This window comes from Maniola jurtina, chromosome W (genome assembly GCF_905333055.1).
Source record: "Maniola jurtina chromosome W, ilManJurt1.1, whole genome shotgun sequence".
NCBI classification, from domain to species: Eukaryota; Metazoa; Arthropoda; class Insecta; order Lepidoptera; family Nymphalidae; genus Maniola; species Maniola jurtina.
The window spans coordinates 5558225-5584039 of record NC_060057.1 but is presented as its reverse complement, the minus strand read 5'-3'; the positions used below and the strand labels follow the sequence as shown (position 1 = coordinate 5584039).

The following is a 25815-nucleotide window of genomic DNA, read 5'->3' as shown; positions in this document are numbered from 1 at the left end:
AGAATAACCAAAAATCTCAGCGGGTGTTAACCATTTTGACAAACCAACCAGTCATAAACATGTTTTCAAAAAACATTGAAATTAATTCGAAAATGTTTTCAAAAAACATTCGGAATTCAATTCGAAAACATAGTTTCGTTTGTGATTGTTTGGTTTCTCAAAATTTTTAGCGTTCACTGAGATTTTTAAGCCCCGACCCAAAAAGAGGGGTGTTATAAAGACGTGTGTATGTGTGAATCTGTCTGTGGCATCGTAGCTTCTAAACTAACGAACCGATTTTAATTTAGTTATTTTTGTTTGAAAGGTGGCTTGATCGAGAGTGTTCTTAGCTATAATCTAATATAATAAATATAATCGTAGGTTCAGCCGTTTGAAAGTTATCAGCCCTTTTCTAGTTACTGTAACCTTCACTTGTCGGGGGTGTTATAAATTTTTAATTACCCCTTGTTACCTCTATCATTTGTATGGGATTACGTAACAGAGAGAGACTATACTAACTTCCTAGGGGATAGGGGTTTTTTTTTAATTAAAACATTTTACCTGTTGCTATTTAAACTGCAACATCCTTAACGACAATTATTTATATTAATATTCTAATGTATTCTTAACTCTGCGGATAGGGCGTAGTAATTTAAACCTCTTCATTGCTTATCTTTTAATACTATGACAAAGAATAAAATACTAAATATATTATGTATATAGAATAGACTTAGAAAAACAAATGGAGACCTTATAACTATAGTGATCTCTTCCAGTTCAGTGTACATTTATTTTATCTCCAGGATCACGCGTGCTCGATATACAAGATGGACAAGAGCGAATGGAACATTACCTATACCCTCAAGAGTCTAACACAGTGTGACGTCTGGCTCCATAGAGTGACGGAGTACGATGATACACTCTACCTGCTCAGTATGGGGACCTTCACCACATCACACATATTATTTTACACACACGTTCCATTCAGATCACATTCACTCATATATTTCATTTTAATCATAATTTATATATTTTATCGACAATCTTGTCGATATCGGCAAGCGTCGACCATGCGCCCTCACTATAGGCTGCGCAGGCGCATAGAAAATAATGTAACTCGGCGCGCGGCCACTGCATTGACCTAATTCAGTCGAACCTGGCCTCCGACGCGAAGTGCATGTCGCCTTCCGGCCGATACCACGCGGTCGTGACAATATCGTAACGGTGCCCATACTCAGCGTCAAGTATGAGCGTCCTGCCTGCTTCGTTAAACCCGAACCAGTACGGTACCTGTGCAAGGATGCACAATGCTTTTACAAGACCCGAGCCAGTACGCTACCTGTGCAACATATCTACGTACGTAGGATGCACAATGCTTTTACAAGGCCTGAGCCAAGATCACGATTAGCTTAAACATAAATTAATGATACAAAATAAGATCTACTCACTACCTTTTAGTATTGCTTTGTCCTGGATTTTTTAGCGCTGCGTTTTTTTTTACTTAGTATATGATTTGCGGGTGGTGGGCGGCTGGGTGGGGAATTTGTATCGGATATCGGCATCCGGATCTTCAGGGTTAGTCTGTTTACTATACGCTATCTTCTCGAGGGATTTCTTCGGCGTGGTCCTCCTTGTCCTTATTATTGTATTTTGGTTCACTTCAACTGTTTCTGTAAAGACATTTTACAAATAAATAACTTAATTTTGAAAAAAAAAACCGGCCAAGTGCGAGTCAGACTCGCGCACTGAGGGTTCCGTACTCGGGTATTTTTTCCAACTTTTTACACGATAAATCAAAAACTATTATACATAAAAATAAATAAAAATCTGTTTTAGAATGTACAAGTGAAGCCCTTTCATATGATACCCCACTTGGTATAGTTATCTTACTTTGAAAGTTGAAACACATTTTTTTTTTTTTTTTTTTTAAATGATGTAACCACAAATTCGCGGTTTTCAGATTCATTCCTGTGTCTGCGCTATAAGACCTACCTACCTGCCAAATTTCATGATTCTAGGACAACAGGAAGTACCCTGTAGGTTTCTTGACAGACAGATACAGACAGACAGACAACAAAGTGATCCTATAAGGGTTCCATTTTTCCTTTTGAGGTAAAAAACAATAGGAACGTGTTATATTATGTACTAAGATGATGCTTGTTATATTATGTACTAAGATGATGCTTGGATTTTGGTTTTAAGGATTCTGTACCCAAAGGGTACTAACGGGACCCTATTATTAAGCCTCCGCAATCCGTCCATACGTCTGTCTATCAATCAGCGGGTTGTATTTCATAAACTGTAATAGGTAGAGTTAAAATTTTCACAGAATAAACTGTTTCTATTCTATTTTCTGCCACTACAACAACAAATAATAAAATTTCAAAATGGCTGCCATGTATATAAAAAAATATCTTGTGGGATGGCACGGAACGCCTTGTGTGTGAGCCCGACTTGCACTGAACTGGATTTTTAAAAATCCTGTGTCAGTGTAAATCCTAAAATAGCAGTCTTACAAACCTGAAATCAACTTTCTCGGTGTTCTTTTTGTGCGGGTAGTGATTGTAGAAATATTTTCCCCAACTGATGTCTTTTCTGTGGTGTTTCTTTGCTCAGTAACATCGAGTTTAGCGATTTTTGCTGGGCTGGGAGGCACGGCTGGAGAAGTTTTTCTCGGTCTGCCTTTGCTGGAATTAATCAAAATTGCGTTTTTTATGTAACAAAATATTACTCAGTATGTACCCAAAGATCGCCGGTTGGGAACTTTTCTGACGGATTGCTAAAATAATCCTTATCCTAATATTTTACGATCGATATCCCAGCGGCGCCTCCAGAGCAAGTTTTCTATATTTCTGGTCAGGCTAGAAATTAATAATCAATCTATCTGTAAACTGTGGATATGTTGCTTAGCAAATTGTATGATTGTTTCTGAAAAAAATAACAATGTTGCTAAGTAACTTATCGACAGTTTACCGATAGAGTGATTATTTATTTCAGCTGTAATTGAATTGTAACTAGTACGTAAGATAGAATTTTTAATGCAGTAGTAGTTTGTTATAGTTTAAACAATTTTGATCATAGTTACAGAGATAGTTTGCATCTTGGAGAAAGACAGTATTCTGGGAAATCAAAGTTGCACAGATTGTATACAACCGAAACTAACGCGGACGAATTCGTGGGCTTCATACAGTATTGAAATTTTTATACGTATTATCAAAATGTGTATTTTCTATCAATTAGTTATACAATATGTATCAAAAACCCTGTTGTTCCATGTAGGTACGTATACATAATCATAAAGCCGTACCACTAATGAAAATAATATTTAAAAAATATCAAGTAGTGTTCAGTTATTGTTCATAGTTAAAATATCTAATAAAATGGACACTTTAAAAAAATGTTTCTAACACCTGAATTTACCACGACATCGGAGCGTGCCGTATGACGTATCAAAGGATGCCGCCGCGCCCGCGACGGCGCGGCGGCATCCTTTGATACGTCATAATATGGCGCGCGCCGCCTTGCCGGAGCTAGAGGCTAGAGCCGCCCTCCCGCTGCTCAGGCGCTCGACTCCAGTCGCTCGCGCAGCTTGCCTATGACCGAACGCGACGTACGCGCGCATTGCGTTGCGAAATTACTTACGTAAAATGTCTTATTCAAATGTAGAGTATTTTAGTATGTTGATGTGTCTCGGGAGATGCAACTGTAATTATGCGGAGGCGCGTCGACTTTATGAAGAGCTCTTCGCAATACCAAGGAACGTAACCCTACCATCGACGATGGCATTCCAACGACTGCACATACGTATGTACAACACTGGCAGTGTACATGGCCGTGATCAACATCGTGCTGACGCAGAAAGGCCGAGAATTCACGACGGTGACATTGAGGAGCAAATCCTGGACATGTTTGGGGAAGATCCAACGCGAAGCACACGCTCGGTGGGACGCGAATTAGGTGTGAACCACATGCGTGTTTGGAGGATCCTCAAAGATGATGGCCAGCACCCGTTTCACTATCGTCGAGTTCAGTCTCTACTTCCCACGGACTATGAGCCTAGAATGGTGTACAGCAGATGGGTACTAGACAAGGTTGAAGAGGATAGAGAGTTCTTGAGCCATGTTCTGTTTACTGATGAGTGCTCATTTGTTAGAACAGGTGTATTTAACTCTCACAATGAACACGTATGGTCAGTCATTAATCCGCATGCCACTAAACCCAGCCACTTTCAACACCGATGGAGGATTAATGTTTGGGCGGGAATAATAGGGGACAAAATAATTGGACCTTGTTTCCTAACCCAAACAATGAACGGTGGGAACTACCTTCGCTTCCTGCGAGAAGAGTTGAGCGAGGAACTTGACGAACTAAATCTCAATCTCGTGCGCCGTTTATGGTTTCAACATGACGGCGCACCACCGCACTTCTCGCGCCCGGTGAGAGAATATTTGAATGCAGAATACGGCGAAAGGTGGATTGGCCGGGGTGGACCAGTCAATTGGCCTGCGAGGTCACCTGATCTCACACCGTTGGTTTTTTTTCTCTGGGGTACTGTCAAACAGTCCGTTTTTAAATAAACCTGCGACACCGAGGCCGAAATGCATTTGAGAATAGTCGCAGCATTTAATAAATTAAAGTCCGATACATCAGTTTTACGACGCGTCCGTGCAAATATTATTAAACGGTGTGGCAAATGCCTAGAGCTACAAGGCGGACATATCGAACAACATCTCCGTAAACCTGAAGTTGATGTTGTCATAAATTAGTGATTTACGATGAGGAAGGATACCTACCTTACCTACTCAATCTTACTTACTTAGCTAATAAATTGGATGAACTAACATTTTAAAAGTTCCAAAAGTGTTAAACCAAATTAGTGGTCGCTAAAGTGCTGCAAAAGTGTAAAAAGCGCTAAAGTGTAGTAAACAGCTGAGTGGTGTTTGATAACGCGTGACGAGTTCACGAACTCAGAAGCTACGTAGCTGTAGGCTGCGGCCAACGGGCGCGCGCGCGTAGTGCTGCGTCATCACAGAGGTGAGAAACTATTTTCATTTTAAAAATAATAATTAATTAAGATTTAATTTGAATATTTTAATTTGAGAGTTTTTCCAAATAAGTTGCTTTTATATGTTTGAATATCGATTCTCATAAAGTAGCTAACATGAACCGCAGGGTTTTTGGTACACAGTGTATACAAGGGACAAGAACCAAAGTAATGCCTGCTTCTATAGCATCTTCTATTGTATCCTGTATTATATTGTATATTGTATATATACATTTCTATTGTATTGCACTGTGACTTTGATATTGCTTTTATTGTTGATTTTGTAATAAAACTCAATTTCGTTTTGAATTATCAATACTTTAACTAACTTTTTTAACCATATTTTATGAAATACAAGTTATTGACATTGCCAAGCATGTATGTATATCTATGAGACAATAAATTTTATTAATTCTAACCCAAGTCTGTTCGAACATTGCAATAACATTAGAAGACACATGAAAATACGCCACCCACATAGTAAGAGTTCTCTCTTCTCAAAAAGCCTCTTCTGCACTGGGCCAATACTCTATAATCACTTGCCAAAAGATATTATAGCCACGAATGAGGTTTCTTCCTTTAAAGCAAAATTAATGAAATTTTTAATAGAGAAAGGTTACTACTCCATTTATGAATATATAACTGACAAGGTATAAGAAATGTAAAATATTTAGACTAGAATTACTTACTTAGTACTTCTTAAAATATGTATGTAGAAATAATATTTCAATAACAAGACATGACTGTATTATTGTATTATTGCATGCCGTGAGGTAGAATTTGGCAGAACACTAACAATATATATTAAGATCTGTAAATCGACCCAAATTTGCAATAAAGAAAATTGAATTGAATTGATTTTGTTATAACATTTATGAAAAACAACCATCATCAGACCTACAGTCGCGCTAAATATTATTACTTCTTAGTACTTCTTAAAATATGTATGTAGAAATAATATTTTAATAACAAGACATGACTGTATTATTGTATTATTGCATGCCGTGAGGTAGAATTTGGCAGAACACTAACAATATATATTAAGATCTGTAAACTGACCCAAATTTGCAATAAAGAAAATTGAATTGAATTGATTTTGTTATAACATTTATGAAAAACAACCATCATCAGACCTACAGTCGCGCTAAATATTATTATAATGTTATAAAGTTAGTTACCGTTTAGTGATATTCTGCGTCTGTGGAGGTTTTTCGATATCAGCCGCTTCTTCTTTGTGATACCGCTCGATATCTTGCGCAATTTCTCTCTCTCTCTGGTTCACTTTTTCTACCACTTCTGAAAGAAATATTTCCATAACTATTATTAATACTGTTTTCCATTTCATAAAAGCAGTATAGTTGGCGTCACGTAAAAAGGCCTACTGTCTTTGGCGTCTGCCTTGACATGGTTTAATGGGAGTCCCACCCTTTGGTTGCCTCAATTCAGTGGACCTCTTCCATATGTGGATTTGTCTATATTCTGCTTCGATGTAAATACACAGAGTAATTTGTAATTTCGCCTCAGACTTTCTTGACATCCGCACGCACGTACGTGTATACGCACGTACACGCTCAAACACGCAACATTCACTCACACTTACACAACCATGCACCTATTAAAAGATAAGTCTGGACTCATTAACGCCAACCTATCGCGCGCGGACTAGGCGCAGGTAACATCGTAATAAAATTGCTCTGTGCTATATTTACCTATTACTCAAGTTAAAGTATTCGTACAAAAGTAAACCATACATCAAAATAATACATAGCATCTAGTGAAAACAGTGATCAGGGGGCACGGCAGTGCCCCCGCCAAGACGAGCCAAACGGCGGCCGGGGCGCTACGTACCTTTTTCTCGAAGTGTTTCGCCGTATTTTCGACCCGTCATAACTTCGGTCTGGATGATGCTAGAAAGCTGAAATTTTCAGTATAAGGTGTCCTCAGCAAATTTACCAAATATACTAAGTATCAAATATCTAGCTTTTATGGTTACAGATTTATTGATACCTAAAATACGCCGTTTTCGTCCCTCACTGATGATCATCACTATTCATAGTCTGTAATTCTAGGGTACTTCCCGAAGTCCTAGAAAGCTGAAATTTGGTATATAGACTAGAATATGCATACAAACTACAGGAAAATTGAGAAATTGGAATTTCCCCCCCTCTACGCCTCTTATGAGAAAAGCAAATCTGTAAATTCTGTCGCTAGAATGCTGATATTTTCAGGATAAGATGTCCTTGGCAGATCGATTAAACGCATTGAGTATCAATTGTCTAGCTTTTATAGTTTCAGATTTATTGACAGTCAAAACTTCTAGTCTGTAATTCTAGGGTACTTCCCGAAGTCCTAGAAGACTGAAATTTGGTATGTAGACTAGAAATTGCATACAAACTACAGGAAAATTGAGAAATTGGAATTTCCCCCCCTCTACGCCTCTTATGAGAAAAGCAAATCTGTAAATTCTGTCGCTAGAATGCTGATATTTTCAGGATAAGATGTCCTTGGCAGATTTATTAAACGCACTGAGTATCAATTGTCTAGCTTTTATAGTTTCAGATTTATTGACAGTCAAAACTTCTAGTCTGTAATTCTAGGGTACTTCCCGAAGTCCTAGAAGACTGAAATTTGGTATGTAGACTAGAAATTGCATACAAACTACAGGAAAATTAAGAAATTGGAAATTTCACCCCTCTACGCCTCTGTATGGGGGAAGCAAATCTGTAAATTCTATCGCTAGAATGCTGATATTTTCAGGATAAGATGTCCTTGGCAGATGTATTAAACGCACTGAGTATCAATTGTCTAGCTTTTATAGTTTCAGATTTATCGACATTCAAAACCTCTAGTCACAAATTCTAGGGTACTTTCTGAAGTCCTAGAAGACTGAAATTTGGCATTAAGTAGGAATTTCAAGAATTATGAACAACATATAAATTAAGAAATCGGGTCCCCCTTCATCCTCTCGTATATGAGATGCATATCTGTAAAATCTGTTGCTCGAATTCTAAAGTTTTCAGGATAAGATGTCCGTGGCAGATTTATCAAACGTACCAAGTATCTGTGTTTCCTGAAGTCCTAAAAGACAGAAATTTGGTATATCTGCTTCAAAATTGACTTGCAAGATTCCACCCGAACAAACATATTTACATACGAGTACATTGCAAGTTGAATAAAAGCTTTTAAAAAAAGAGGTAACGATAGAGAGTGGGCCATGAAAATGATGTATGTACCTACAAAAAATAGATCCAAAAAAATCTAGGGCACCTGCCAAAAAGAAATGAAATCCCACCAAAAACATTTCATGTAAAAAGTTAGCCAAGACTCACAAGTTCATAATGTTTTCACTGTTAAAAAGTTATGAGATCTCTAATAGAGCCAAGCCCCTAGCTGAGCTTAGATTTGTGCTGGCTATGGGACCTATCCGAAGTCGAAAGTAATATAGCTCTTAAATGTTCTTGACTGTATCACATTTATAACAATAAATAACAAATCACTCTACTTACAAGCTCTGATTCTACAAACCCTATATCTTGGTAAAAAAAGTACGGCTTGGCCGTTTACAGTTCGTGGATTTTTTATCTGAAATGACATTTAAGCCCGGAATAGCTTCTGCGACCATCACGAAGTACAATACAAATTAGTAATTGTCGAACAAACTATTCCTTAAGGCCTTAAAATATGTTATGTCATGTAATAGTTTTACGAACATTAAACGGCCAAGCCGTCCTTTTTTTACCAAGATGTAGGGTTTGTAGAATCAGAGCTTGTAAGTAGAGTGATTTGTTATTTATTGTTATAAATGTGATACAGTCAAGAACATTTAAGAGCTATATTACTTTGGACTTCGGATAGGTCCCATAGCCAGCACAAATCTAAGCTCAGCTAGGGGCTTGGCTCTATTAGAGATCTCATAACTTTTTAACAGTGAAAACATTATGAACTTGTGAGTCTTGGCTAACTTTTTACATGAAATGTTTTTGGTGGGATAAAGTTATTTCTTCTAAAAAGTGTGTTTTGACCCATAAAACAGTGTTAAATTATTATTTGCGAAATAGTAACGGTCACTGCGCGTCTGACGCTGCCGCGGGGCCGCGCCGTCGTCGCGCCGTGCAAACGTCAATAACATCGCGCTCACAGTTGTTGATCGGTGCGAATTTCTACCTAACAGGTACCTACTGTTAAGATTCATAGAACACCACAGGATTCTATAACTAGATCTATCACTGACCTGTAGAACTCTGATTACAATAACAAGTAACTGGGTGACGGTACCCTAACCTAAATCGGAACTACTCTCTCAACCGTCTAATCAACCATATCCACACATATTTAAATTCACAGTATTTGTACAAATTGGAACGATACAAGAGGACTTACCAAAATACACTGCAACTCAAAATCACTTTCACAGTACTGACTCAAGGAGTCCTTTCACTGTCGAAGAGCCACACGTAATGGATTCCCCACTCGTCGTTAGCGTATCTCTCACCAAAATATCCCTACCACTCTAACGCCATTTTGATTAAAATCCACACGCCAAATTGCTATTCGTCAATTCAAATATATCGCAAAATTACCAACATAAAAATTGTATTGCCATTGTTTATTAAAGTTGCCACTTCAAAATAATATTGACTATGGACAAACAAGATTTGCTCAAAATTTCAAATAGTGATGGAATTATTAAACAGTAATTTAATCGAATCATGACATTCGGCCATCCAACCATGTGCAACCTCCCGGTGCACATCCAAATCACAGGCACTAATAAGCCAGATAACATTGACTTTTACCAATTATAATTCCTCAAATAAAATATGTGTACTGTATTTATAGTAAGTTAACAATACGTGACGTTTCCTCATAAATCATGACATTCGGATGTACTAAAAGGTTACCATTCTGAACCAATAGCTCGATCGTAACCACTAACTCAATCTGAATGAGAAGCTTTAAATCTCAATAAAAAAAACTCAAAAAAGAATAAAAAAAAAATAAAAAAATCAAAAAGCTAAATCCACTTAATAGTAATGTCGAGCCGATCACAGCCAAATAAGTATGTAAAACTGTATATAAGTTAGATTTACTTAAACTTATACATAATAGAACCCATACATAACAGAATTCAAATCTAAATTATGTTTAAAATGATGTGTGCGCGTGTGTCTTTCCTTTTATTTTTATTTTATTTTTATGGATCCGTTAAAATCGAAAAACTAAACGAACTATGCCACCAAACTTCATCCATTAATTAACAATATAAAACTTAAAGTAAATGCAAAGTTCAGTTTTAATTAAAACCTTATATAATCGTAAACAAAATTAATTTTTTTTAAACAGCAACCAAAAACTGTTCCACAACTTCCTGATAGTTTTATAGAAAATCGTAAATATTTAACCATTCAAATTAAACAACCAAAATCAAGCATATTTAAAGCATAACACATAATAAAGATATTCGAGCAATCATTAGTTGTACCTACTTCTGTAATTCTTAAGCAAAATAGTGCTACGCACAATGGTTGTCCTAACCATGACTCATTTTGCTATATCATATATGATATTATATCATATATATATATGATTGAATAAATATGAAATATTATGATGACCAATCTTACAATCTTACTCAGAATCAAATATTATACCTTGACACCAAAAACTTCAAACTCGATATCAAAATCTTAATCTCAATCATTATTAAAATCTTGAACTCAATATCGTTGTGGCACACTTAGCCAAAATTGTCAAAATATACTTAGTTTCGTTATAGCATACATAACCAAATTCAACATAGAATGCACAGAAAACAATACAATATAATTGCCTAGTAACACTGTGGATGTAAAATAAATTCTAATATGCTGTGGCTGGATTTTTGGTTATCATAACTACGTGTGAAATAAAACATCACTAAAATAATTTATTAACGTAATTACTATTCCGTTTTATCTGTGGTAACACTGACAACAGTGACAGCAACTAAAATATGTTTACTGCCTACTTACATATTCATTTTTGGTGACAATGCAGAGTTAAGTACTAAATTGTGAAACTAACACACCATGAACGTGGGTACCCACTATTGGAAATATCAACAGCTATTTAATGTAACTCTTGATATATAAGTGAACTGTTGATGTCTTTATTAAGAGATCTATTGCACCTTCTTTATTTTTACCTTAGGTTCATGCTATTCAATAATACTCCTTGCTGGCTCTAGCTACTAAGGTGTTCATAGAAACAATTTTATCCGACGATCAGTGACTCACTTAACAGGAAACATGAGAAAATATACGCGTCGCGTGGTCATTCCAATTTCATTTTTTTTTTTTTTTGGTTATTGTATCTAACAGTTTCACTACATATTTTGCCTGTCATACATAAATGGCAAAATGTGAAAAAGACTACCTGTCAATGTACCATCATTTATTTTTACTCGCATATGGCAAAATAAATAATTTCATTTCATCTCATTTCATTTCATGCAAAATCCCATGAAGCCACATAGTACACCTCCTCTAACACAATCCGACGACTAGTGACCCATTCAACAACCAGTGGGAAACATACCCACTCCATAAACCAGTGAAGCCACTAGTGCGCCTCCTTATCTAACATTATCCGACGGCCAGTGACTCACTCAACAACCAGTGGGAAACATACCCACTCCATAAACCAGTGAAACCACTAGTGCGTCTCCTTATCTAACATTATCCGACGGCCAGTGACTCACTCAACAACCAGTGGGAAACATACCCACTCCATAAACCAGTGAAGCCACTAGTGCGCCTCCTTATCTAACATTATCCGACGGCCAGTGACTCACTCAACAACCAGTAGGAAACATACCCACTCAATAAACCAGTGAAGTCACTAACACGGCCTCTAAACCAACATAATCCGACGACTAGTGACACACTCAACAACTAGAGGGAAACATACCCACTCAATAAACCAGTGAAGTCATGTTATCGCACATGTTTGCCGCGCTTTTGAACGGAAGTCACGTGACATCTGTTGGTAATGTTTTTAGGAACGCAACCGTGGCGCCACCTCGGAAAACTATCTTGAAAATGGCCTGTGAGAGTGCTACTCACTTTGTTTCGGTCGATCTTAGTGTGCGGACGTGTTTTATCAATCTGTTATTATTGCGTTAACTTAGTTTTGTTGAGTATCAAGCCTTAATCATGCAAATAAGGGTTATATTTATTCATTTTTATATTTTTATTGCGGTTCACGTCTTGGTATTCTTATATCAGAAGTGGGATGGTAACCTAATTGCCCACTCGCTTTTGGTTCATCTGACCGACATTAGAATCGATTAATCAAAATAAAGTACTTAAACTTGATTTTTAAAGTTTCGTAGTAGTTTTGCTTTTTGTGAAATCTGTGTGAGTGTTGTTTCAATGTACGAACAATCGCATTGTGGTAAACGAAAACGTGATTCAAGTAAGAAAGCGTTATCCTTCCACCGTCGTCCGAGCCACGTTTACAGGTTGCGTGGACACTCGACAATCGCTGCTGCCCGGTACCCGCGCTAACGAGTGGTACAGGTACCAACATTGTGCGTGGCGACGAATCGACTGCTAGCCGCACATCTACCTGCATCTTCGTTGATTAAAGTAAGGTCTAATAATTATTTCATTTGTAACTTTGACGCGCATATTTTCAATATCAACGTTTGGTGTGGAAAATATTACACGGTAACGAGTGTGTGGCTTAACGAATGTTTAAATTTGTTGATTGTTGTCATAGTACTAAGGGTTATCGCATACCCTCACGTTTAGGATACTGCCATAAATAATAATTTACAGTGACAGTAGATTTTTTGTCGATGTAGGTAAAACTGAAAAATTATTTCCGTTCAAACTGTGATATCCTATGGTTTTTGTGAACTAGTTTTGGTTCTTCCACTGTCCGATATCTATTAAGAAAATAAGAAAGAAGCCGGTAAATTAATGTGTCATTTCTATTACTGTCACCTTCCGTGAAAACCTACCTACGTTACCTACCGAACGAGAGTTCCTTCATTTGAACTCTGTGCTCACATTTACCTTGTTTTTCTTTGAAATTTCCGGTGCAATACTGCGCGTTCCACGTGGATGCGAGGCTTGTCACTTGCCGTGACATGTCGATAGTGCTGTGGTGCTACGCCACGCACGTTGCTGCGAAACGTACGTGGTACCTCATCGTGGCATCTCAGTGAGATTTGCTGCCTGTCTCATGAGGGAATATGATAAGTGCTGCTAAGCGTTTGTTTATGCTGTTTGGTAAGACCATTCCAGTTTGTTTTTACTTGTGTTCATGATGTCGGTATGTGTTGTAGTATGAGGCACTTTCTTTGAATAAGTTGCGAGCACAGTAAGTGACTCTTACTCACATACCGACTTAGACTTGATCTTGTGAGATATGCAAGCCAGTGTGTTGATACGTAGGCACATTCAATGCTTTGAGAAACGTTATAATGCCAGTTACCAATTAGACATACTTATGTTTTTAATAATGCTTCTTATACTTCATAAAAGGGAAGTGCTTATAATGTGTATACTGTATACATGTGACTTACTTTAGCCAAAAAGATTTCAATCGAGTCAGTCTCATTTTAATTTTAGATTTCCGTTAGTACTTTTATTAGAATCGTATTAAATACGAAAGTTCTTTTGCTCTTCATTGTTAAGATCAGGACAAGCCGAGCTAAAAAAAAAACAATAATTGATTACTGAGATGTAGAAAATAAAATATACCCACCGACGGACTGAATATGATAGGAGATGGGTCGTTCCCATGACATGTACTTGTGACAAGCGTTTAGAGATGGCCTAAGATGTTTTCAAGTAATAATACCATTTTAATGCATCGCATGGTTCTTGGATGGATTGATATTATTTTAAAGTACCTACTATGAGCCTTATTTTTACCTTATCTTGTCTAGTGCATTATGCTTCAAACTTGTCTATCGTTACGAAGATAAAAGTTGTGACGGTATTTAATCGTGTAGAATTAATCAATTACAATAAAAGTTAAGATTTATAGTAAGATGAACTGGCCGCCGATGAAACAGTTCAGAATAAGTCTACGTATCAGATATACAAGTAGCTCGTACATCCCTTTGTTTAATTGGTTAAATTTCTCGAAGTTCTTGTTGGATGGACCTCCAATTACTGGCCGTTGATGGGATAGTGCATTGGAGACCACTCATTGGAATTCGGGAAATAGGTTGTTCATAAATCATTTTTAATTGCTTAAATTTTGCGAATTCCATGTGTTGGATGGACCTCCGATTGCTGGCCGCTGACGGGATAGTAGATTGGAGGCCACGTATTGGAATTCGGGGCATGTGGACCTCCAGTTGCTGGCCGTTGATGGGATAGTAGATTGGAGGCCACGTATTGGAATTTGGGACATGTGGACCTCCAGTTGCTGGCCGTTGATGGGATAGTAGATTGGAGGCCACGTATTGGAATACGGGACATGTGGATCTCCAGTTGCTGGCCGTTGATGGGATAGTAGATTGGAGACCACGTATTGGAATATGGGACATGTGGACCTCCAGTTGCTTGCCGTTGATGGGATAGTAGATTGGAGGCCACGTATTGGAATATGGGACATGTGGACCTCCAGTTGCTTGCCGTTGATGGGATAGTAGATTGGAGGCCACGTATTGGAATATGGAACATGTGGACCTCCAGTTGCTTGCCGTTGATGGGATAGTAGATTGGAGGCCACGTATTGGAATTTGGAACATGTGGACCTCCGGTTGCTGGCCGTTGATGGGATAGTAGATTGGAGGCCACGTCTCGGTATTCGGAGAATAGCCAAATCAAATTTTCTTATTGCTGTTTTTGTTCTCAGCAACTGCACCAGACATAAACGCCATCCAGGGACGGAGGCGTGCACAGGACGGCCGTGTTATCGCACATGTTTGCCGCGCTTTTGAACGGAAGTCACGTGACATCTGTTGGTAATGTTTTTAGGAACGCAACCGTGGCGCCACCTCGGAAAACTATCTTGAAAATGGCCTGTGAGAGTGCTACTCACTTTGTTTCGGTCGATCTTAGTGTGCGGACGTGTTTTATCAATCTGTTATTATTGCGTTAACTTAGTTTTGTTGAGTATCAAGCCTTAATCATGCAAATAAGGGTTATATTTATTCATTTTTATATTTTTATTGCGGTTCACGTCTTGGTATTCTTATAGTCACTAGTGCGCCCCCTAACTTGACATTATCCAACGGCCAGTGATTCACTCAACAACCAGTGGGAAACATACCCACTCAATAAACCAGTGAAGCACGGCCTCTAAACCAACATGATCCGACGACTAGTAACCCACTCAACAACCAGCGGGAAACATACCCATTCGATAAACCGGTAGAGTTACTAGTACGTCTCATAAACCAACATTTATTTCAGTAGACATAACATAATCCGACGACTAGTAACCCACTCAACAACCAGCGGGAAACATACCCATTCGATAAACCGGTAAGGTTACTAGTACGCCTCATAAACCAACATTTATTTCGGTAGAACCAATAATATTATTACATAACATAATCCGCGGACTAGTAAGCCACTCAATAACCAGCGGGAAACATACCCACTTGATAAACCGGTAAGATTACTAGTACGCCCCATGAACTAACATTTATTTCGGTAGAACCAATAATATTATTAGAGTATTTGTTGCAGGCGGTCCTGCCCTTCAATAACATCTTATACGAATTGAATAAATGGTATGTACTGTGTATGTTGAAATAATGTCTGATGAGCCTTATACATTTTATCATTGTAACTTTATCACTGTAAAATTCTTTGAATATTACCTTCAATGAAATAAAATAAAAACACATGATTAACATATTCAGTTAAGATATACATAGACTTTACACAAGCAAAGTACAGAATAAAGGCCGATTCACACCAAGCACGTACACGTGACCACGCGCGTAGTGACGCGCGTGAATCCATAGACATGACAGCACGCATTACGTCTACGCGAACGTTCACGTCACGCAAGCGGTTTGCCATATCTCATACAGTTCCATACATTACAACGTCATGGTACGCGCTACGTCTACGCTTACGTGCTGCATACGCGTTTGGTGTGTCCCAGCTTTAATACTAAAATAAAGATTAAAATGTCAACATAATAAAAACCCAAATCAATTATTGATGACTAACTCTAAACTTTGATAATAAAAATTATATAGAAGTGCAACGACATTATCTGATGAACAATCATATCTGTGCCACATATCACTTAGACAACTTTTCATTAATTTATTTAACTCTATTAGAAAGGGCATATTATACTCCAATAACTTACTATCCTTAGGTTACGATGAAACCGAGAAACTTTTCCTGCATCTAAAATAAGGGCACTTTGTTACTTCTATTCATTCAGACGTATAATGCAACGCAACAAAATACTTTACATCTTTATGTTTTTATCCTTAGAATATACTTTAATTAGTGAACCGACTGTCAAATAAATATTGTATCATATCTTATAGTGAATCAGGTACCTACCCACGATACCGGATTGCCTCGTGTGGGTACCACCAGACAGAAAAACTGTATAAGACTTTGTATTTGGTAAATAAATATTTTTCATTTTCATTTTCAATTACAGCCCAATTCATAAAAAAAATTTAGAAATAATAACCTTAAAATTTATGTTTATCTAGCATTGCTTGTAATTTTACAATAATTATCAAAATAATCAGTGAAGGTTATGAAAAAATTATTAATAGAAGATATTGTTTCGTTCTGAGTGGGTACCAGAAAACGTACCCACATACACTATTACACATAATCTACACAACAACACATTATAAGGGAGTTGCCCTGACTTAATGTCTAGCATCACGACTCACGTAACCAATTAATCGTAAAAATAATAAACTTGATAAAGTGGGCGTTTAGCAATCTCGTTTTAAAAATAAAATTACTAATAAGGAATTTCTATCTACCTACGTTATTTTTTATTTTGGATTCTTGTCACTTCTGAAATGTTAAGATTCATAGAACACCACAGGATTCTATAACTAGATCTATCACTGACCTGTAGAACTCTGATTACAATAACAAGTAACTGGGTGACGGTACCCTAACCTAAATCGGAACTACTCTCTCAACCGTCTAATCAACCATATCCACACATATTTAAATTCACAGTATTTGTACAAATTGGAACGATACAAGAGGACTTACCAAAATACACTGCAACTCAAAATCACTTTCACAGTACTGACTCAAGGAGTCCTTTCACTGTCGAAGAGCCACACGTAATGAATTCCCCACTCGTCGTTAGCGTATCTCTCACCAAAATATCCCTACCACTCTAACGCCATTTTGATTAAAATCCACACGCCAAATTGCTATTCGTCAATTCAAATATATCGCAAAATTACCAACATAAAAATTGTATTGCCATTGTTTATTAAAGTTGCCACTTCAAAATAATATTGACTATGGACAAACAAGATTTGCTCAAAATTTCAAATAGTGATGGAATTATTAAACAGTAATTTAATCGAATCATGACACTACTTATCTGTTATAAAAATGAAATGCGCTGGGTGTTTAAAGAGCAGCAAAGAAGGATCGTCTATTGGATGTAATGGTCCAGTTTGCAAAAGGCGTTTTTGCAACGGTTGCATCAACATAAACTCATTGACACCCGACCGTATAAAAAATTGGCTATGCCCTGAATGCAGCGCACAAGAAAGGAAGGGTGTTGACAATAGTTCAACTCCCGTTAAATTAAGCGTCGATGCCCAAAATATCACGCTTCGTAAGAGATCAGAGCAGGCAACCGAGATTACTAATGTCTCTGATACATCCGAGGTACAAAGCCTATTATCAGCAGTGAGGCTACTCACGGGAGAGATTTCTTCTCTTAAAAATAGATTAGAGGAAGCCACAGCATCATTAAACCGTTGCAATGAGAGACTCGACACCTTGACGTCTTCGGTAGCCTCAAATGAAACGAGAATCTATGCACTCGAGCGCCACAACGAAGAAATAGACGTTCTGAAATGCACCATTGGCGAACTACAGCAGGAAATTAACACCCAAGCACAAAATCATCTCAAAAATGAAATGTGTGTGGCATCCCCGAATGTCCCAATGAGAATGCAACCCATTTAGCCTTGCTTTTAGCGAAGAAAATCGGTGTGGAAGTTTCAGACCAAGATATAGACTGGACCTCACGGGCGGGCCCGCGTGTTTTGTCGGCTGTGAACGCCACGGGAAACGCGAGAAAGTATCCTCGTCCGATCGTCGTACGTTTACTGCGGCGGTCTAAGAGGGACGAATTTCTCAAAGTATCCAAATCACGCCGAAATATCACTAGCACCGACTTGAACCTACCCGGACCGGCACAGAAAGTCTTTATAAACGAGCGGCTTACGCAGAGAAACAGACTGTTATTTCGTGAGTGCCGCATACAAACAAAACAATTGGGATACGAATTCTGCTGGTGCAATAACGGGACTATCTACGTACGAGCACGCGAAGGAAAATCTGCTAGTGCTATCCGCAATCATGAAGATCTGGAACCACTTATCAATAAAACAAAAACAACATCTTTATAGGTACTTTCAACTTTTTTATAGGTACAATTTTCATGTAGTGTGCGGGTATCCTTATGTTTCTACATGTTATTTCAGATCACTGCGGAAGAAAAGTAATCTTTGTTATGATATATATACAAATTACTGTAAAAAGCAAAACATCTTGTCATTGTATAACAAAATAACAGTCAATAATTTAAATAATAACAATTATTATTATTGGTGTAGGTTTGTCATTGCTACTCTTGCAAGATACTCGTACCTCTTATTATTGTTTGGAAAACTGTATTTCCTGGCAAAACCTAAACTAGTGATGTTTTTTATAACATTATATGTACTGGATAATATTAGAATAATTAGGTGTGTCGTTAAATTCTGGTTTTTTAATTTTATGAAATTATTATTGAATGTCTTATTACTTTATGTTTTTAGTATGTTGCAGAAGTATAGGGATAGGTTTGAATAATAGACACTTTCGAATTTCACTTCACTGTATTTTTGAGAATAGTTTTCTCTTACAATTATTATTTCTCAATACCCGTCTTTCTTCGATACCTTCGCTATTTATATCAGTTTGACAGACATATTTTTAAGGTAGGTAGGTACTAGTTTTCGGAAAGCTATTTGACAAATTACCACAGAGGTAAAAACATGGTGATGTAATAGACAATTAACGTAACAATTATATCAGCTAAATGTAAAATACGACACAATATATATTGATCTAAATAGTTAATAACTAAATGTGATTTATAATCCATTCCCGCCAATTATTTAAAAATAATAATAATTAATCTGATATAGGTCTAGATGTCTATGACTCATGATATAAGGCAGCATCTTGAGGTAGTTGTTAACACTCGGCCATCCTGGAAAGGCCGTGCCCCACGGCCCGCAGATAACATCCCGGCTTTCGCATCATTGGCCACCTGGCAAAAGAAAAACACCGAACAGTAATATGCACTTAAGAGGTTACCTAAAAAAAACGCTTGGTCAATCTGTTTCGCCACCAAGTGACCAACATTAAATGGCTAAATAATAATAGTGTCTCACTTAGTCAACCATGATCAAGTAGACATTCATAATTTAAATTAGAAATATGTACATATGATATAATATTCAATAGATTCATTTTAGTTATTACCTACTTCATATTAAAATTGTTATTGATTTTCTTCTTTTTTTTTAATGATTTGCTATAAGATTTAGGTATTAAATAAAAATAACTTTTGATTACCAGTGGGTATGTGATTAACATTGACGAAATATAAGTAACAGATTTCGTTGTAGCTTCCTACTATCCAAATGTAAGGTTATTTTTAAAAAGTTGATTTGAGTTGTCAAAAATAATATAAAATTAGCTGATGAAGGTAGTTTGGTAAAATCGATATTTGGCTCATTCGATGTCATACAATCTGTTACTAGGAGGCCAACAAGATTGAACTTGCATAAATACGGGTGTTTTGAAGGTTTTAGTTCAGTCTCCTTCTGAGATTCGGAGCGATATCGCATATTTTCAGTATTTGGGTTGTGAACTGGATAATTAGATGTTGTGATAGCAATCACGCTCTAATTAAATTATTTATTTTGGCATTAGTTTGTTTAGATTAAAACTCTCGGATAACCTTGCACATTAAACTTGTGTTTTTTTGTGTTGGTTTTGGAGAGGACATTTCAATAATTCGATAAAAATATTTAAATAATACCTGCTTTTCTGAGTGACGCCAATACAAAATTGTAGGTACTTAAATGACTATCAAGATAAGTTCTATACAGCTGACGTCATGACTCATGAGACAACTTTATTAAGAAGTTAAAATTGGTTTAGAATTATGATTGGCTCAGCACTTATTAGTTGCTTATTGTGGTGCACGGGAAAAGTTAGGTATCAAATTGTAACATCTTGCAGGTTTCGGTGGTATCTTTCGAGGTCGCTAACGAAATACTATTATTATGTTAGTAACTAGGTAAGTAACTGACTTTCGATGCTTTAGCGTTTTCTATTATAAAGATGAATTTGCCACGGGGATGACACCTATAAACCTGGAGAGCAAAACAGTGTCCATATTTATACGAAATTTCATTTCTAGCCCTTTTTCTTTTAATCCGTACTAAACGTTTATTGAATTTTATACTCATTTTTCTCTAATGTATATGTAATTTTCAATTACTTGATATTTTTATAATTATACCTAGATATTAACAGGTCGGCAGAGGGTTTTGTTTTAGCAGAGTTTATTTTTGGTACTTTCAAATTATGTTGTACATACGTAGCACATATACCTATATTTTTCCCATTCTGAATAAATCATGCAGCATAAATTTTTATCATTGAAAGGTCACACAGATATTATAATAGGTATACAATAAGTAGTAAATAGACTAGATAAGTAAATAGACTCGTGGCGTAGGTCACTCAGACTCGTTCCACAGGTCACACAGACTCGTTGCTTGGGTCACACAGGCTCATTATGTAGGTCTTATAGACCATTTGTGCAGGTATCCCAGATTATTTGCGTAGGCGACAGAGTGCGTCGAATAAGTAGCTCATTCAGATTCGTTGCATAGGTCATGCAGTCTTCTTTGTGATTTCGTACGGACTATTCATAGGAAGATCTCACAGACATATTCTAGGGGTATGCCACAAAGTAGGTACAGACATTGTACTTAAAATGCATTTTTTTTTTACTCAAAAGGTGAATTTCTATGAGAAATAAGGAACAAAATAAAGCATAAGTACAAGGGAACAAATCTTATTTCCACAAGAAACAGAAACAGGCTTGATACAAAACAAGGCATCTAGGAGAGCAATTTCGAAAATGAAAGAATGTCTTTTAGCACTTATCCGCACTATTTGAGAATTTATAAATTTACCGAGGTTGGAGATAGTTGGCAAATATTATCATGTCTCAGTTTATTATATTAGATACCAGAATGCAAACAAAAGGAATTTCTTATTTTATAAAACAATATTACTCCATTAATGGGCCATCCATGTCAAAAGTTGATTAGTAATTAATTAGGGCATATAGAGCTTTAGACATAAGTTTTAAAAAAATATTTTATTTTATTCATGACTTTTGTATTTTTGAAACATACTATATTTACTCAAGACAACCATACTGTTGGTCCGACGACATCACCAAGCTTGCGGGGAAAACTTGAAGGAAGCTCACCCAGCCTTCAGAAGAATGGCGTGTACGTGAGGAGACCTACTGATGTCTAACAATGGATAAATAAGGGCTAACAAGAAGAGGAAGTTATTTACTGTAATGCTTATCAACGGTAGTGAAAACAAAGTAAAGTAGTCTTGACTCTTGAGTCTACTAGCCTCTTTTACTACATTATCTATTGTTGTATTTTATCAATCTTCACTCTCGATGTTGACATATTTTTTTAAGAGGAAGAGGATTTCGTTACGGAAGTCACTCAGACTTTTCGTTACGAAAGTCGCTCAGATGTTTCGCTACAGAGGTTATTTAGACGTCCTGTCAGGGAATTCACTCAGACGTTTCGTTACGGAAGTCATACAGGCGTTCCATTATGGATTTCACTCAAACATTCAGATAGAGAAGTCACTCAGATGTTTCGTTACGGAAGTCACGCAGACGTTTCATTAGGGAAGTCATTCAGACATTCAGATAGGGAAGTCACTCAGATGTTTCGTTACGGAAATCACGCAGACGTTTCATTAGGGAAGTCATTCAGACATCCAGATAGGAAAGTCACTCAGATGTTTCGTTACGGAAGTCACACAGACGTTCCGTTAGGGAAGTCACTCAGACATTCAGATAGGGATGTCACTTATTTCTTTAAGTGAAGATACTCAGAAATATCTTTAGCGAAGACATTCAGACATTATCTTGATGTTAATCAGCATTTGCTGTTTTAGTAATATCATAAGATTTTCTTTCGATTCAAAATTAATAACCGTTGTTTTTAGTAGGTTATCGATATACGATATTATCTAGGTTATATATTCTATAATCTGTGTATTTATAGTATTATGTATTTTATTTAATCTATTAATAGCACTTAAAAAAATGTTTCTGCATATAAAGATAAAGACAAAGAAATCTCATAAAGAATCTTAAAGTAAGCGCTGCCAGCTTAATTTTCTGCATTAGACTTTCATCAATTGCATTAATTGTCGTCAGTTTAGTAATTTTGTATTTGTTAATTTTAATATGTAATTGTGAAATAATAATTAATACTCGTATTTATTTAGTTTTATCGTTCTTCTTGCTAACTACCCACCATAATATTAAGTTTACTTGGCACAATAAATGGCAAACGTTGTGTACACTTATCGTTGATATTCATATCAGTGTATGTTATAGTGCGTAAGTATTTAATAAATGTAGAATATGTATATTTTAATTGTTTCTTATTAAATAAATCAATACTTAAGTTAAATTTTATGCTTGGACGTTACGACGTCCTAGCTCGTTTACGGCAAAATAAGGCCATAATGTCACAATCGCAATCACCTCTAATTGGTCGACGCTCACTCATTCCCGGCTATGTCAATGCATTGTTGAGATAAGAATACCAATCACAGCAATTGAGATTGTAATAATGATTGATACAGTCTTTCAGCAATCGAACAAATTGTCTTCCTATAATTTGTAAAATAAAATAAAATAAACCTATCATACTGTTACTTATAAACTTTTGACCTTTACATAATCCTATTATTGAATTCTATGTACTATACTTGTTCACTCCAGCCAGTTGGCATGGGTGAAGGGGTTCGAATCGCTTCCCGATGGACTGTATTTTCGAAACGAATACCTAGTTTTAACGCGACACCAGTGAGGAGAAAATATGAAAACTCGACTCACCAGCGCCGTCGCCGTCTCTCCTCCAGTCGGTACCGACACAATGCACTTCACTGTAGCACTTGGGATGGCCCCAGCGTGATGGATTTAGGGCTTAGAGCGCCGACGACGTGTGTCGTCTGTCTTCACGCGAGAGCGACTCTGCCAATGAGCGGTAACCTATCTACCCTCACTGGCGAATATATTTCTATCAACCCGACGAACGATTCTAACGATATACCTATTGCAGCTAATTGATCTGCCGCTAAATTTAAATGAACCTATCTAAAAACTAAAACTAAATTCTAAAACTAAACGAAATAAGATTATCTAGTCGATGGGGATTGAACATTCCGCCCACCAAAATACGTGTATTTTAAATATCGATAAATAGTAGCGGACTCTATGGTCTTTGTAGTCGACCCGACCTAGTCCTGGTAGCGAGAGCGACACGAGAAACGCAATTCTACGAGACGATAGGTACGAGATCCACGACAACGCTAAATGTACGAGGGAAACGGTCCCACGAAATCGACTCTGATAACCGCCAGGGTCCCACCAGGGGTACCACGAACGAGTTTTAAGTGGCAAAACTTTCAATTTGGGTAAGCCACTCATACGAAATATTAAAGATTTAGGATCATCGCGATAATACTTCACACATTTAGACAGCTGACTACTAATAACTCGACGAGACGAAAGAATCCAATGATTCTGAGCTAGTAAGTAGCTTAGTGTTCTAAGACTAGGATGCATGTTATCAGCATGCATTTGATTGACGAGACGCGAAGTTAAACGCGGTTGTCGAGGTAATGACAAGGAGCTTTTACAACCGTGATCTAGTTCCGAATGAACTAGTCTACCGCCCACCCTGACCAAATCGTTTTCATCGATAAAGGGATGCAACTTGCGTAACGATTTGGAAAGCAACGAACCGGTCTTTAAGCGTTGAATTTCATTTGGAAATGCAGAAGCTTGCGTCAGCCTGACAAGACACAGCATGGCGTCATTTATCTCAGACGCAATGAGATGACCACTTTTACGATTGTTGTGATCGCTACGACAATTGTGAGCAAAGCGACGGACATAAGCTACAATACGTTGAACCTTTTTAAGACTCGAATATCTTTCGAGATAGTTGTCAAATTGATCCACTGCGACGAATAACGACACAACTGAATCGCGTTGTTCTGCTTTAGCAGTAGCGGGTTCTTCGATGATCCAAGCATTAGACCAAGCGGGTTCAAAATACGACAGCCACTTAGGATCAGACCAGCACAGATGATGATCGATACATTGCTGAACCAATAGGCCTCGAGAGGCACAGTCAGCCGGATTATCCTCGGTCCTGATGAGGTGCCAATGACTAGGAGGGATTGTCTCCTGAATGCGATCAAAGCAATTAGCGAAGTATGTCTTCCAACGAGAGGATGGTGACTTCCACTCTAGCCCAGGCGCCCAAATTTGTTTGACGATATACTTGAAAGCGATAATAAGAGGTTCAAGGAGTCTCGAAAAGTCGAAAGTACGAGCGAGTTCTAAGTTCTAACATTACATTACGCTGGGTGCAAACTTCATGCTTCAGTCTTAACGAAAATGAGAAATTGTCTAGGGATAGACTCCACTCCAGGCCTAGAACCTTAACTGAGAGTTGGCTCTCGACAACGAACAATAACAATTGACCACCACGATAGTCACAAGAAATATTGTCTAACAACAACGAGAAATTATTGGCCCACTTCCTGAGTTCAAAACAACCACGGCGTAGAACCTCGATGATATGATTTAACAAGTTCGGCGTTGGCTCCGGTAAATCGGCGCGAGTAGCGACATCATGGAGAGGTCGAGAGACATCGTTCGAAAGGATGTCAGCCTGTAGCTTCGGTTCGATAACAAGTTGTTCACTATGCAAAGAGTTTTCGACATAGTCCCTCACGAACGTGTTATACTCAGGGTGGAGATGGGCATTACGAGATAAAGGTAGTTCAACGACATATCTACCAACATCTGAACGAGTATGAGTGTTGGTAAAGATGCTATCCAATAAAGCTTCTTCTTCACCCATGGTTGACGACCTAGGGAGATCATTAACTTCACAAACCTTACGAAGTTGCGAGTCATGTGGTTGCCTTACCTTGTCGAGACGACAAGGTAAGGAGGCACGAGAAATCGTTGGTGAGGTGTTACCCATCACGATCCAGCCTACCTTTGTGTTAAATGCTGTGGGTCCCTGTTCACCACATGCGATACGATCACCTAAGAATATTTTGCAGAATACGTCTACACCTATAAGGGCCTCGATTGGTCCAGGTACATTAAAATTCGGATCTGCCAACTTAAGACCTTTAAGTTGAGGCCATTGCTTACTATCAAACTTAGCAGGTGGC

At 37.5% G+C, this 25815-nt stretch overlaps 1 protein-coding gene across 1 annotated transcript in view; it reads right to left on the bottom strand.

Annotated features, from left to right (window-relative positions):
* Positions 1-1386: 1386 nt before the first annotated feature.
* The window catches only part of LOC123879832, a 76008-nt gene continuing 51579 nt past the window's right edge, over positions 1387-25815 (bottom strand). The window contains exons 6-8 of the mRNA XM_045927725.1: positions 6202-6319; positions 2500-2666; positions 1387-1649 (exon numbers count right to left, since the gene is read on the bottom strand). Coding sequence (XP_045783681.1) covers positions 1477-1649; positions 2500-2666; positions 6202-6319 — 458 coding nt within the window. The 3' untranslated portion in view covers positions 1387-1476. The remainder of the gene's footprint in view (positions 1650-2499; positions 2667-6201; positions 6320-25815) is intronic.